Raw genomic sequence first — 10,992 nt, 5'->3', positions numbered from 1 at the left:
TGAAGTTTCAATGTATAACATAAATGCACATGGACTCATTGAGTATTGTATTAAAGACTAAACCGCTTATCTAGAAATATAAAAAATAAAATAAAACGCTTATGTAGTGTAAATGGCGTAAATGCCACAAACTAACAGCTACATGGCCACTCAGTGAACCAATCAGATGGAACATGGTTTATGGAACATGGCTATATAAAGTGATAGTGGCAATCTATTTGTCCACCACTTGCCTACAACAACTGGGTTTGAAATTTGAAGATTCTGGATTACTGGTTGAGGTTGAAGCAGGTTTGTCCCTCTCACTCCTTTCAAACAAGCTCTGTAAAGCCATTAAGGTCCCTCCATTCAAATCAACTCTGTCAAACCATTAAGCTCCCTCCATTGAAAAACCTCTGTGAAACCATTAGGATAAACGGCGGTTTGTAAAGGATATAACTAATATCGGAAAAATTTTGTATTCTCATTTCTAACGTTTACTTTATGAACGACGTGATGTAGGATGGCGATGGAGGGAGTGCAAAACAATCCAATTCAGCTGTCCAGTGACTCCGAAGATGATGAGATTGAGGTTATTGCCTGGGATGTCCCCCTGACTAGGCATAAGGCATCAGGAAAGCAAGCTTTGGTACTTAAAACAACCTTAGGACGAGGGTGTTTCAGTGCACTCATTCTTTACTTATTTCTTCTTACACTCACAGTATAAGCTTGACCACTTCCTCCTCCTCTACTCTTATGCATGTAGGGCATTCCAGCAAGGGTGGTTAGAGCTTGTCTCATGCAGAGGCCACATATTGTCTCAGTTGAGATCGATGGTGATTACGAGCGTCTGGAGGACTGGGATTTGTTGTGGACTCATGACAGGACAACACAGTGCATGTTTGGCCATGGATGGTACAAGTATGTTGTGGAGAAACAACTACGTGAGGGTGACGAAGTCAGCTTTGTGAAACATCCACATTTGCTCCAGTTTCTTGTTACCATTACCCGACGAGAAGAATTGGGACTCTGAAGATGTTTCAGGGCATGAGTCCTTTAAGTTCATCTTGTCTTTCCTTTTTTTTTTTTCATGTAACCATGTAAGCTAAGGTCATGTAGTGTTGTCACAGGGGCGAAGGCACCGGGGTGGCTCACCGGTGCCGCCGCGCCCCCCACATTTTACATTTTCATCCTAAAATATGTATATTTTTCATTTAGCACCAATGGAAATATTAATATAAATTATTGGGTAGTACAACTCATTAGCATACAATGGTTTAGTGGTGAGCAAATCGATTATTTCTTTCATTTTTGGACAAAAAGCTATAAAAATGGTAAAAAGGTTCAGAGTGGGGAATCGAATCCCCTTCAATGAGGGATTGCATCACTTTAACTTACCACTAAGCTAGGGATATATTTGTGTAGCTTATGTTGTATTATATTTATATATATAAATAATATCATCATTGGTTATAAGAAGACATTTTATTATTCAAACTTTCAGTTTTGACAAACTTATGAGTTGGTTAGTATCTCTTATACTCAAATTAATTATATATCTCTCCTACTTATAAAAAATATCAATTATATTATTTCATTTACACATGTGGAGTCATTTGGATTATTGTTCGATAAAGTTATGTTTGATATAATGAAGTTTAATAAAATGAAGGATAAAAAATTGAATATGTGTATAAAAATCATATGCAAAGGTAAGTTCAAAAAGTATAATTGTTTAGATAAAAGAAAGCAGGATTAATTTTTATTTGATCTTTTAGCCACCCCGGTGCCAAAATCCTGGCTACGCCTGTGTTGTGTTAGTTGATGTTTTCTCCCGTCCACCGTTTGACCCCGCCGGATATTTTAATTTTTCATACCGATACTCTGTAAATTTTTTTCTAGTCCCCCAGTAATTTAGATAATATAAAGTAAAAGTTAACAAAAAGCATAAATTGCATGGTGGTTCAGCGGCATAGACTACTATTATTCTTATATAGGTCTCAGGTTCGAATCCTAGATTCGCCTGTTTCAATATTTTTTTTTACGAAAAATGATTTCAAAAATGGACAAAATGGTGTGATTGAGAATCGAACGCTTTCCAAGAAGAATACAACTAGGATTGTGACCCGTGCTATGCACGGGGTCTTTATTCACAATTTTTTTATATTAATATCTAATCGAACCATATAGCAATTGAGTGCGTATATGTGCGTAAAATAAAGAATCCATTTTTTTACTTAGCGTTATCTACAACAAAATTAAAAGCACAATAAACTACTTGTTGTCATTTGTAAATAAAAAAGGAAACTAATTGGTTAGGCATGTGAGTGCAATTGGTGTGTCACTGAACAAAAATACAAGTATAAAAGCACAGTAATGCTTATTTTTCTGTGAGTGAACCTGAAGAACTGAGTTTGTGTCATGTGTAAAGGTACAATCAAACAACATATAGTTTATTTTACTAAGTCTCTGGGGGGGTCAAGAATGTAAAATAAAAGGAGACAGTGTTTGTAAAAAATTCATTGAAACTATCTATTTTAAGGGAAGCATATTATTACTACATTGTTTTGGCTAGCACAACACAAATGCTAAGGCTAAAATGTCTAAGCAAAATAATTCAGAGTGTAATCTTAATGAACCACAAAAAATAAAATTGAAGAACGACACTAAGCAATTAACATCGTCTGAAATAAACATCACAATCAAACATAAATAACACTCATCATCTAATAATCTAATAGCGTCGAACTTCAAGCCGGTAGGTGTCTGGTTGATGCGTCTTGTAGAACCGCAATTGATCCCTAGCACGAATGCGTTCCTCCCTACCAAACTCATACCAGCCATGACCAAAGTCAACTTGATTGGGCCTACCATCTGCCCATTTCAGGAACCATTCATCCAAATTGCCATATGGTAATATGATGTTCAGTGATGGAGGTCTGTGTGGAATCAGCTCAATCGCGACATTGGCAGGGACATGCTGGAAAAATGTAGCAAAAAATAAAATCACTTATGAACGGTTATACTTGATAACATGAAAATGAAAGTGGGATGAGTAATACCAAACATTGCCTTCCGTATGACCTTGGCTCAGTGATATCACTCAACCAAGCAAGCTCATCCTCATCATCAGAATCCTCCTGCTCTATGACTACGTAATCATCATCAGAATCCTCCTGCTCTATGTAAGCTACCTCAGTGTATTCATCATGAAATATCCGAATATAGAACTGGCTCCCTCTAATGTAGGTGTAATGCACCCTAACAGTTCCAGTAATGTGGTGCGCTTGATAGATTTCTTGAAAACTTTCTATTCCCTTGTCTCCGTTCACTGTTCTAAGACTCACAGAAAATGTGTTGTTCGCCGGATCAGTGAGGAGAGCATTCTGGTATGGCATGATAATAGGGTTATTCCTAACAAACCGCCTGGGAAGCAACGCCAAATCCTACAAAGATGTTTGCAATAATCATGCCCAGAAACCAATAAAAATAAATTGTACAACATATATTTATTTCATAGATATTGCACTTCTATAAGATAGTCTAAAAGGCGTAAACTTGATGGGCTAAATGCTTACCGACTCAGAGCGGTGGATAATGATAAAGTTATTTGCGTCTTCGGGAAGGCTTGATAATCTAACTTGTGCCATATTATATTTCGAAAACAGATGTAGCACCTGAAACTTCATTGAACGCAAAATAGGTAATAAGTAGTAAACAATTTGGATAAAACATTAAGATTTCGACTGGATTATCTATATGTATACAAATCAGAATATGGTATAATCAATAAATGGTGGAAGGAGGATATATACACACTTCAATTACTAAAGTCGCAAAAAAAACCTAAAAAATCATTCCCACACCAGCAAAGTAAACAATGCCCACAACCCCACTAAAGGTCCACGACCAAAACAACTAAACCAACAAAGACCTGCCAAATAAACAAAAGCACTAAGATACTATCCAAACAAACAACACCAGCACGCAAGCTTCAGGCAACTCTACAACTTGATAAATTACACCGACAAGATACAAGTTAAAGGCTGTGTAGACCACTCAAATATCGATTTCCCAAACCCTTTGAGCTTAATCCGAAACCAATTCCAAGTTCTCCACTATCGATGGCAAACATAATCACTATCAATGGCCAACAGTTTCAAACACACACTTGACAGTAGCAAACTAACATGAAACCAAATGCAAATTGATACATACCCAGAATGAAAATCAAAATAGGAAGTTGGCAGAGTAAAGGGCTTACCTTGCAAGGAGGATATGACGGAATTGCAACTGGCCTGAGATTGGACACTAGCAGTAGAGATCGCGGAATGCAACAGAGGATAGAACTCAGAACTTTAGAAGACGAAGGAAAATTGAGAGTGAGAGTAAAGTAGTAAACAGGTAATGAGAAGAAGGTTTGGAGAAACCTAATTTTATGCCTATTCCAACGCTCACGGGATAAGAAAGAGGCCCTTTGCCCACAAAACGATATCGTTTCATGTCATGTGTCAGATCTTGTTTTTTTTCAATTTTTTTTCTTCAACTTATTAAATATAATATATGTTTTAATATAGTTTTTTCTCTTTATTTATTCTAATTTAATTTAAATGATATAGACAGAAAAAAAAAAACATAATGTTGAATAATGATTATATTTACCTTGATTTTATTTAGTCATGTTCAAATGAAGCAATATAGAATTATTCATTTCTTATTTACCTCAAAATTGAATAGTATAGTATATAATAAAAGATACACAATAATGTTTTTTTTTTTTGGAAATTCACGATGATGTTATTTACTTATTTACTCATGGATTTATATTTCAATATATAAATTGAACATAAGAACTACAAACTAAATATATCTTTGTAATTTTTTCCTACGTAAAAAAAAAACTTTGGAATTACTATCTCTGCTAACTATTGAAACAAAAATTAAAAAATTATTTTCATGAATTAGTTCATAAATAAATTGACAATTTTATACCTTCAAATTATTATATATTTGGAAGAGGATTTGGGAAAGATATGAACAAAGTAAGATTAATTGTAGAGTAAATTTAGTATAATGAAGTATTATGCATGGTACATTAGTCTGAAAATCAAATGAAATATCCTTCACCTTTTGAGTATTAATAATTAATAATTTATATTAACGTATTAAAAAAAATAAAAATAAAAATAAAAAAATGTAAATAATGTATAGAGAATTCCTAAAAGGTGATAAATTGATGATTAGTCGTACACCCAAATAGATAAATTACACTATTATCTTCTGAAAGACTTCAGCAAAGACGATATTCTTCGTAACATTTGGTTTTCTATCCTCCTCATTGCATATGAGGATTTTCAATCCACCTCTTGAAGTAACTCTGGACACAGCAACATACAACTGCCCATGTGAAAACACAGGCCTAGGTAAATATACACCCACTTGAGTTCAGCTTTGACCCTGGCTTTTATTTATAGTCATAGCATAGGAAAGACAAAGAGGAAATTGTCTTCGCATGAACTTGATTGGCATGGTTGGATCTGTAGGAATTAAATTCATCCTCGGTATAAAAACCTTTGTTCCAATGTGTGTCCCAGTGATGACGATAGCACCGATAACATTTGGACAAACATGTTTCACAATGAGCCTAGTACCATTGCATAATCCTGCAGATATATCAAGATTTCGCATTAACATAGCAGGAGCTCCTACTTTCACCAACAACTTATGATCAGGGAGACCAGAGCATTTGATATCATTCAAGAATTCAGTGGTAATCCAATCAGCTAATATTCCAACTTGTTCATCCACCTTCCAGATACTATCACTGCTTAAGTAAGTTCTTTCTTCTCTTGGAAACATAGACAACACGTGTTGATTTATTGAATCAACAACCTCTAATGTTGGAATAAGTATCGCTTTATTACTGTAATATTCAGCATTAGTAACATCCTGAAGAATGTCGGGGTAAACATAATCAACAATATCATTAATAGGACTGTTTGAGCGCGGGATCAAAAGCTCATCAGGAATAGCAATATCTGAGTCACCATCATTATATTCACCTAATTTCCCATCTCCAAGATCAAGGACCCATTTTGCAAACATGCCAACTTCATTAGCCTCCAGTTCAGAAGAATTGCACAACAACCTCGTGTTTTCTGATAAGGTAAGTACCTTACAACAACTCCATAGCCTGGACGAATTTATTGTTGACATGACAATCTCTGCACGAGAACCCTTTGGAATTACAGGCAGTATCTGTCTAAAGTCACCGCCCAAAACAATAGTTTTTCCACCGAATGGTTTATTCATGCTATTAGGAACCTTGGCAGACATTATATCTCTGAGAGTCCTATCAAGTGCCTCAAATGCGTATTTGTTGATCATAGGTGCCTCATCCCATATGATTAAACTTGCAGCTTGAAGAAGTTCTGCTTTGGGACTACCATGTGGTATACAACAACATGAATCCTCATTCAGGTTCAGCGGAATAGAGAAGTTGTCCCAAAAAAAAAATGGCCCCGTGAACAGTAACCAGGATTGGGAAATTAAGGGTAGAAGATGAGAATGAATTACCACTATACCACAACTTTTTAATATTTAATATTCGTTTTACATAACTTATATGTGTAAAAAGTAATATAATTGGTCAATAGATAAATATTTCATACCAATTTTATCATGTGTTATTTTCTATTACTTTTTTAGATAACAAATACAGATTTTAGTTGGTATCTCTTACACTCAAATTATTTATAAAAAATATCAATTGATTTTCCATGTTGAGTCCGTTTGAATCACTATTTAATAAAATTATTATGTTTGATATAATGAAATTTGATAAAATGAACAATAAAAAGAGAGATTCGTATGTGGGAATTATACCCAAAGTTAAGTTTAAAACTTGAATGTTGTTTGAATGAAATAAAGTAAAACTACTAGATATAAAATTACTAAAAAGTTCATTGATAAATAAGAGGTAAATATGAAATATAAATTTGACTATCATTTGTAATTCATGTGTTTCAACACAAAATTAAAGTGAAATAGAGAAAGTATCATATTTCTACATTTTCATTAGTTACGTTTTTACACTCATAATATACTTATTACGTTTACATTATTTTTTCAAACAGGATAAAAAACATAAATGTGCAGTTTCTCCCTTTGATCACATACTTAACGAAAAATGTGATTGGTAAATAAGCATACTCTTGTATTCATGACGAAAAATGTTATTTTTTCGTAATAATTGTGAATGTTCAGATACACAATAAAAATCACGCTAAGCCAAAATTATAGTCGATAAGAGTAACTTCACATTATTTTTTTTCCACAATAATTTGTTAAAATATTATCAAACATGCACATATAAATACTTTGTTTGATCAATAGTCCCCCTTGTGTGAAAATCCTAGCTACGCTCTGTTCCGAAGCTATTCCTTCCTCTCTCTCTCTCTCTCTCTCTCTCTCTCTCTCTCTCTCTCTCTCTCTCTCTCTCTCTCTCTCCATCATACGTTCCTAAACTCAGAAGCCATGAAGCTTTCCTCCCATGGCAGCCACCATCACTTCAAACATCACCAAATCTGTCGTTTTCTAATCCTTCGTAAAACCTTTCAAAATCTGTCAATTATTTGTATAATCATATTTCTGTAACCCAAAGGATTAATTCTGCAACGTTTGACGAACTTCTGGGTTCATTTGGGCCAAATCTGGGTTCATTCTTCCTCATATTCATCATGTTCTTCATGTTCAAACCTGTCCCTCTTTCTAACTCCCCAAACAATCAACCAGATCCCTCCATAATATTTATATTCATGTTTCTCGATGTTTAAATATGGGATCTGGAAACTTTGGCCAAGTTCTGGGCTCGGTTGGGCTGTTTCTGGGTTTTTGTTCTTCGCTGTTCATCATGTTCTTCCTCACCACCGTGCAGTCCAGTTCCCGACGAAAATCATGAACTCAAAACAAGTTTTTCTCCCTCGTCCGACCTCCGATTGAGACGATTCCAAAGCCTATATTCTTCTGGAAGAGACGAGAATCTAACTATGTTTTCAGATTAGACCGCCACCACCGCCAGATCGCCGCCTCCGGCGACACCTTCGCCGGAAAAATCTTAACTTGCCCATAAATTTTGTAGAACTTGATTCTGTAAGTTGTTGACCTTCTGAGTTTTTCCTAACCCCTGATTATTCATACCGTATATAAAAAACGTGACTTATCTCACCCAGAATTCGTGCCTTTATATTTTGAAGGAAAAGTCTCAATTTCCTCCTTGCTCGACCGCAACATCTTCAAAGAGAAGATGCTAATCTCAATTCTTTAAGTATCTCTGGTGTTTTTATGGAAATAAAAGTATCAAAGCTATAACAAGGGAGGTAATGCAAATTAAATGAAGAAATAAGTGATTTTGGTCTAAAAACCGATGTTGTTTTACTTTAAATTGACAACAGATTAAGCTTAGAGGAAGTTTTACGGGTTGAGTAAAGAATAAAAGTTCAGGCGAAAAATATGAAGAAATTGATTTTGAAGTAAGATTGTGAACAAAATTTATAACTTATTTATTTTAAGTGATTTTCCAAGTAAAATGGCTATTAGGCACTAATATGTAGAGATTAGTATATGTCAGATAGGAAGACATCAGAGATAGTGTATGTAAGAAGGAAGATATCAGTGATTAGCGAGTTGTAAAATTTTGTGAGCCGTATAATGTAATCCAGATTGGAAAACTAAAATGGTGTTTGTATTGTGAAAGGAACCAACACAAAGTGTTTAAAAGTGTGCGAGAGAATCAGACTTGTTGTAGGTAGGAGTTGAAAGGAAAGTTTCCTAAGATTATGTTTGGAGTGGTCACCAAAAATGCCCTTTACGAAGTCATTTTTTGAAGTGAATACGTAAAGTGAGGATAAAGAATCACAAAACTGCAGTTCAGGATCCTTTGAAGTGAAGAAGTCAGTTAAGGATTAAGAAGGGTATAAATGTCCTTAGGGGAGTCGTCCTTTGAAGTGAAGAAATAAGTTCAGGTTTAAGAGGGGCATAAATGCCCTTCCAAAAGTGATTATTTTAAGTGAATAAGTAAAGCGAGGATTAAGAATCACGTGAAAGTCCATCACACAGTGATTCTTATAAATGAATAAGTAAAGTGAGGATTAAAAATGACATAAATGTCCTTCATGAAGTGATTATTTGAAGTGAATACTTGAAGTGATGATTAAGAATGACATAAGTGTCCTTCAGGAAGTGATCCTTTGAAGTGAGGAAGTGAAGTGGGGATTACAAATAAATGTCTTCGGAAGTTAACAAACAAATGTCAATTAAGGATTAAGAACGAAAAGGCATAATTAGAGGAACCGATTGTTCAAAGAAAGAGAAGTCAATTAAGACTCATTAATGACATCAGGAACCTAAAGCAAGCAAATCTCTTAAACAAAGAAGTTAAATATAATTATACAATGACATCAATGGGTTTTAAAATGAAGATGTCAATTAAGATACACCAAGCGCCTTTCAATGCTGAAGGGAGTGAGTGATCAATTATAAAAATATATTAGGTATTCATGCCTGAGGTATTACACATTATATTATTTTGGTTTTTTACACAATTATAAAAAAATATTGTTGACATCTTTTGTTGGTTCTTTTTTCGTTGAATATTTTTTTACAATTTTTGAAATTTCTTTTATAAATATGTTTTATTTAACCTATAATAGTTGAATTGGCCTTAACAAAACTAAAATTGTCACAATCAATGGGGGCCGGCCAAAAACGATATATTCTTTTTACTTTGTTATTGGGGCGGGTCATTGGCCCCATTTGTCCGAAATGGTGCTTCCAATAGGGTTTGGCATCCGCTCAAATAGAAGTCGCCACCATTGTTTACCAACTTAAGCCTTCCAGCACCGTTACAACCAAGGGAAAACAGGTGCGCCTCCATATCACCGACCATAGGAGGAGGAGGAGAACTGCATACTTTTGCGTTTCTGGGTGTCACGGTGGACGGTAGGGACCTTCGATACTGCTTCCTCTCGTTCGTCCCAACAACAAGGTCAAATTCTTGTTCACCTTTCAAACACCATCGTTGTAAATGAAGTTCAACTTCCGCCTAAAGTAGCGCATGAAAGGAAGGGACTTTATGTTCTTGGTTGACCTTTCTTCCATTTACGGTTGAAATTTTGTCCACTTGTACATGGTTTATGTCGTTTATTTCCATATAAACGTGATTTGGCTCCGACCTTACTCTCTTTTATTTGCATGCAAATTTATCGTTTACCTCAAATACAAATTAAAAAGGTTGGATTTTTGTCTGGTTTCTGTGCAGAGAAATAGCTGCGGATTGTAATGGGAACTCCAGCAACGGTCGGGGAAGATCCTTTTCACAGAGGATTTGGAATGCGCTAGAGACCATTTCAGGTAATTCTTGATACTGGGAACCTAATTGTTTTTTAACTTTCCTTAGATATGATTTAGGGATTTAGGATGTTTACTGACATTCTGCACGTTCACGATAGTAAGGCATATTTAACACCATTCTGCACGTTCAAAACATGTATATCCATATATTATTTACCTGTGTACACACATTCAAATGTAGGATTACATTTGCATTAGTAGGAGATTTTATTCATACTAGGAGCGCATGATTGCTGGACATGAGGTTTTGGCTGTGGACCCCAATGGAAATACTAGGCCATTGAAAGTAGGATTTAAACAAGGCAGGCCTGCATTTACTAGTGGAGTCCATGACTTGGTTGCATTTTACTCATTGAATGAAATATCATTGCTGAACTTATGAGTATATTGAACCACTGACTTTTAACATCCGCATTTTTCCTAATGATGGGCCTGAGATTCAATACCCACAAAATGAGAATGGCCCTGAGGTAATCAACATTGACTCTGATTCAGAATCTGAGTCTGCTGAGGATCATGACATTGACTTTGAACCAAACATTCACTGGGAGAAGGTTGTAACTGACAAGTTTGTTAGAGGTAGAGCACCTTTGGTAAGTTCAG

The 10,992-nt window shown here is 35.1% G+C and overlaps 2 protein-coding genes across 2 annotated transcripts; one reads left to right on the top strand and one right to left on the bottom strand.

Moving 5' to 3' along the window:
• The first annotated feature begins 236 nt into the window (after positions 1–236).
• Positions 237–1,192, top strand: LOC130726086 (uncharacterized). The gene is made up of 3 exons (XM_057577310.1): positions 237–291; positions 502–628; positions 746–1,192. The coding sequence occupies exons 2-3, from the start codon at positions 503–505 to the stop codon at positions 1,010–1,012; spliced, it is 393 nt and encodes a 130-aa protein (XP_057433293.1). The 5' UTR covers positions 237–291; position 502; the 3' UTR covers positions 1,013–1,192.
• A 4,232-nt stretch (positions 1,193–5,424) lies between these two features.
• On the bottom strand, positions 5,425–6,366 carry LOC130724957 (uncharacterized). Its single transcript, XM_057576224.1, has one exon. The coding sequence runs from the start codon at positions 6,364–6,366 to the stop codon at positions 5,425–5,427; it is 942 nt and encodes a 313-aa protein (XP_057432207.1).
• Between the last annotated feature and the right edge of the window lie 4,626 nt (positions 6,367–10,992).

This window comes from Lotus japonicus, chromosome 6 (genome assembly GCF_012489685.1).
Source record: "Lotus japonicus ecotype B-129 chromosome 6, LjGifu_v1.2".
NCBI lineage: Eukaryota > Viridiplantae > Streptophyta > Magnoliopsida > Fabales > Fabaceae > Lotus > Lotus japonicus.
This window is presented reverse-complemented; position numbering and strand designations above follow the sequence as displayed.

Bases quoted from the DNA above. Each gene is read 5' to 3' on its own strand.
- LOC130726086 (XM_057577310.1), top strand. From the start codon at position 503: ATGGCGATGGAGGGAGTGCAAAACAATCCAATTCAGCTGTCCAGTGAC. The intron at 629-745 runs GTACTTAAAACA...TTATGCATGTAG, and splicing joins CATCAGGAAAGCAAGCTTTG to GGCATTCCAGCAAGGGTGGT.
- LOC130724957 (XM_057576224.1), bottom strand. From the start codon at position 6,366: ATGATCAACAAATACGCATTTGAGGCACTTGATAGGACTCTCAGAGAT.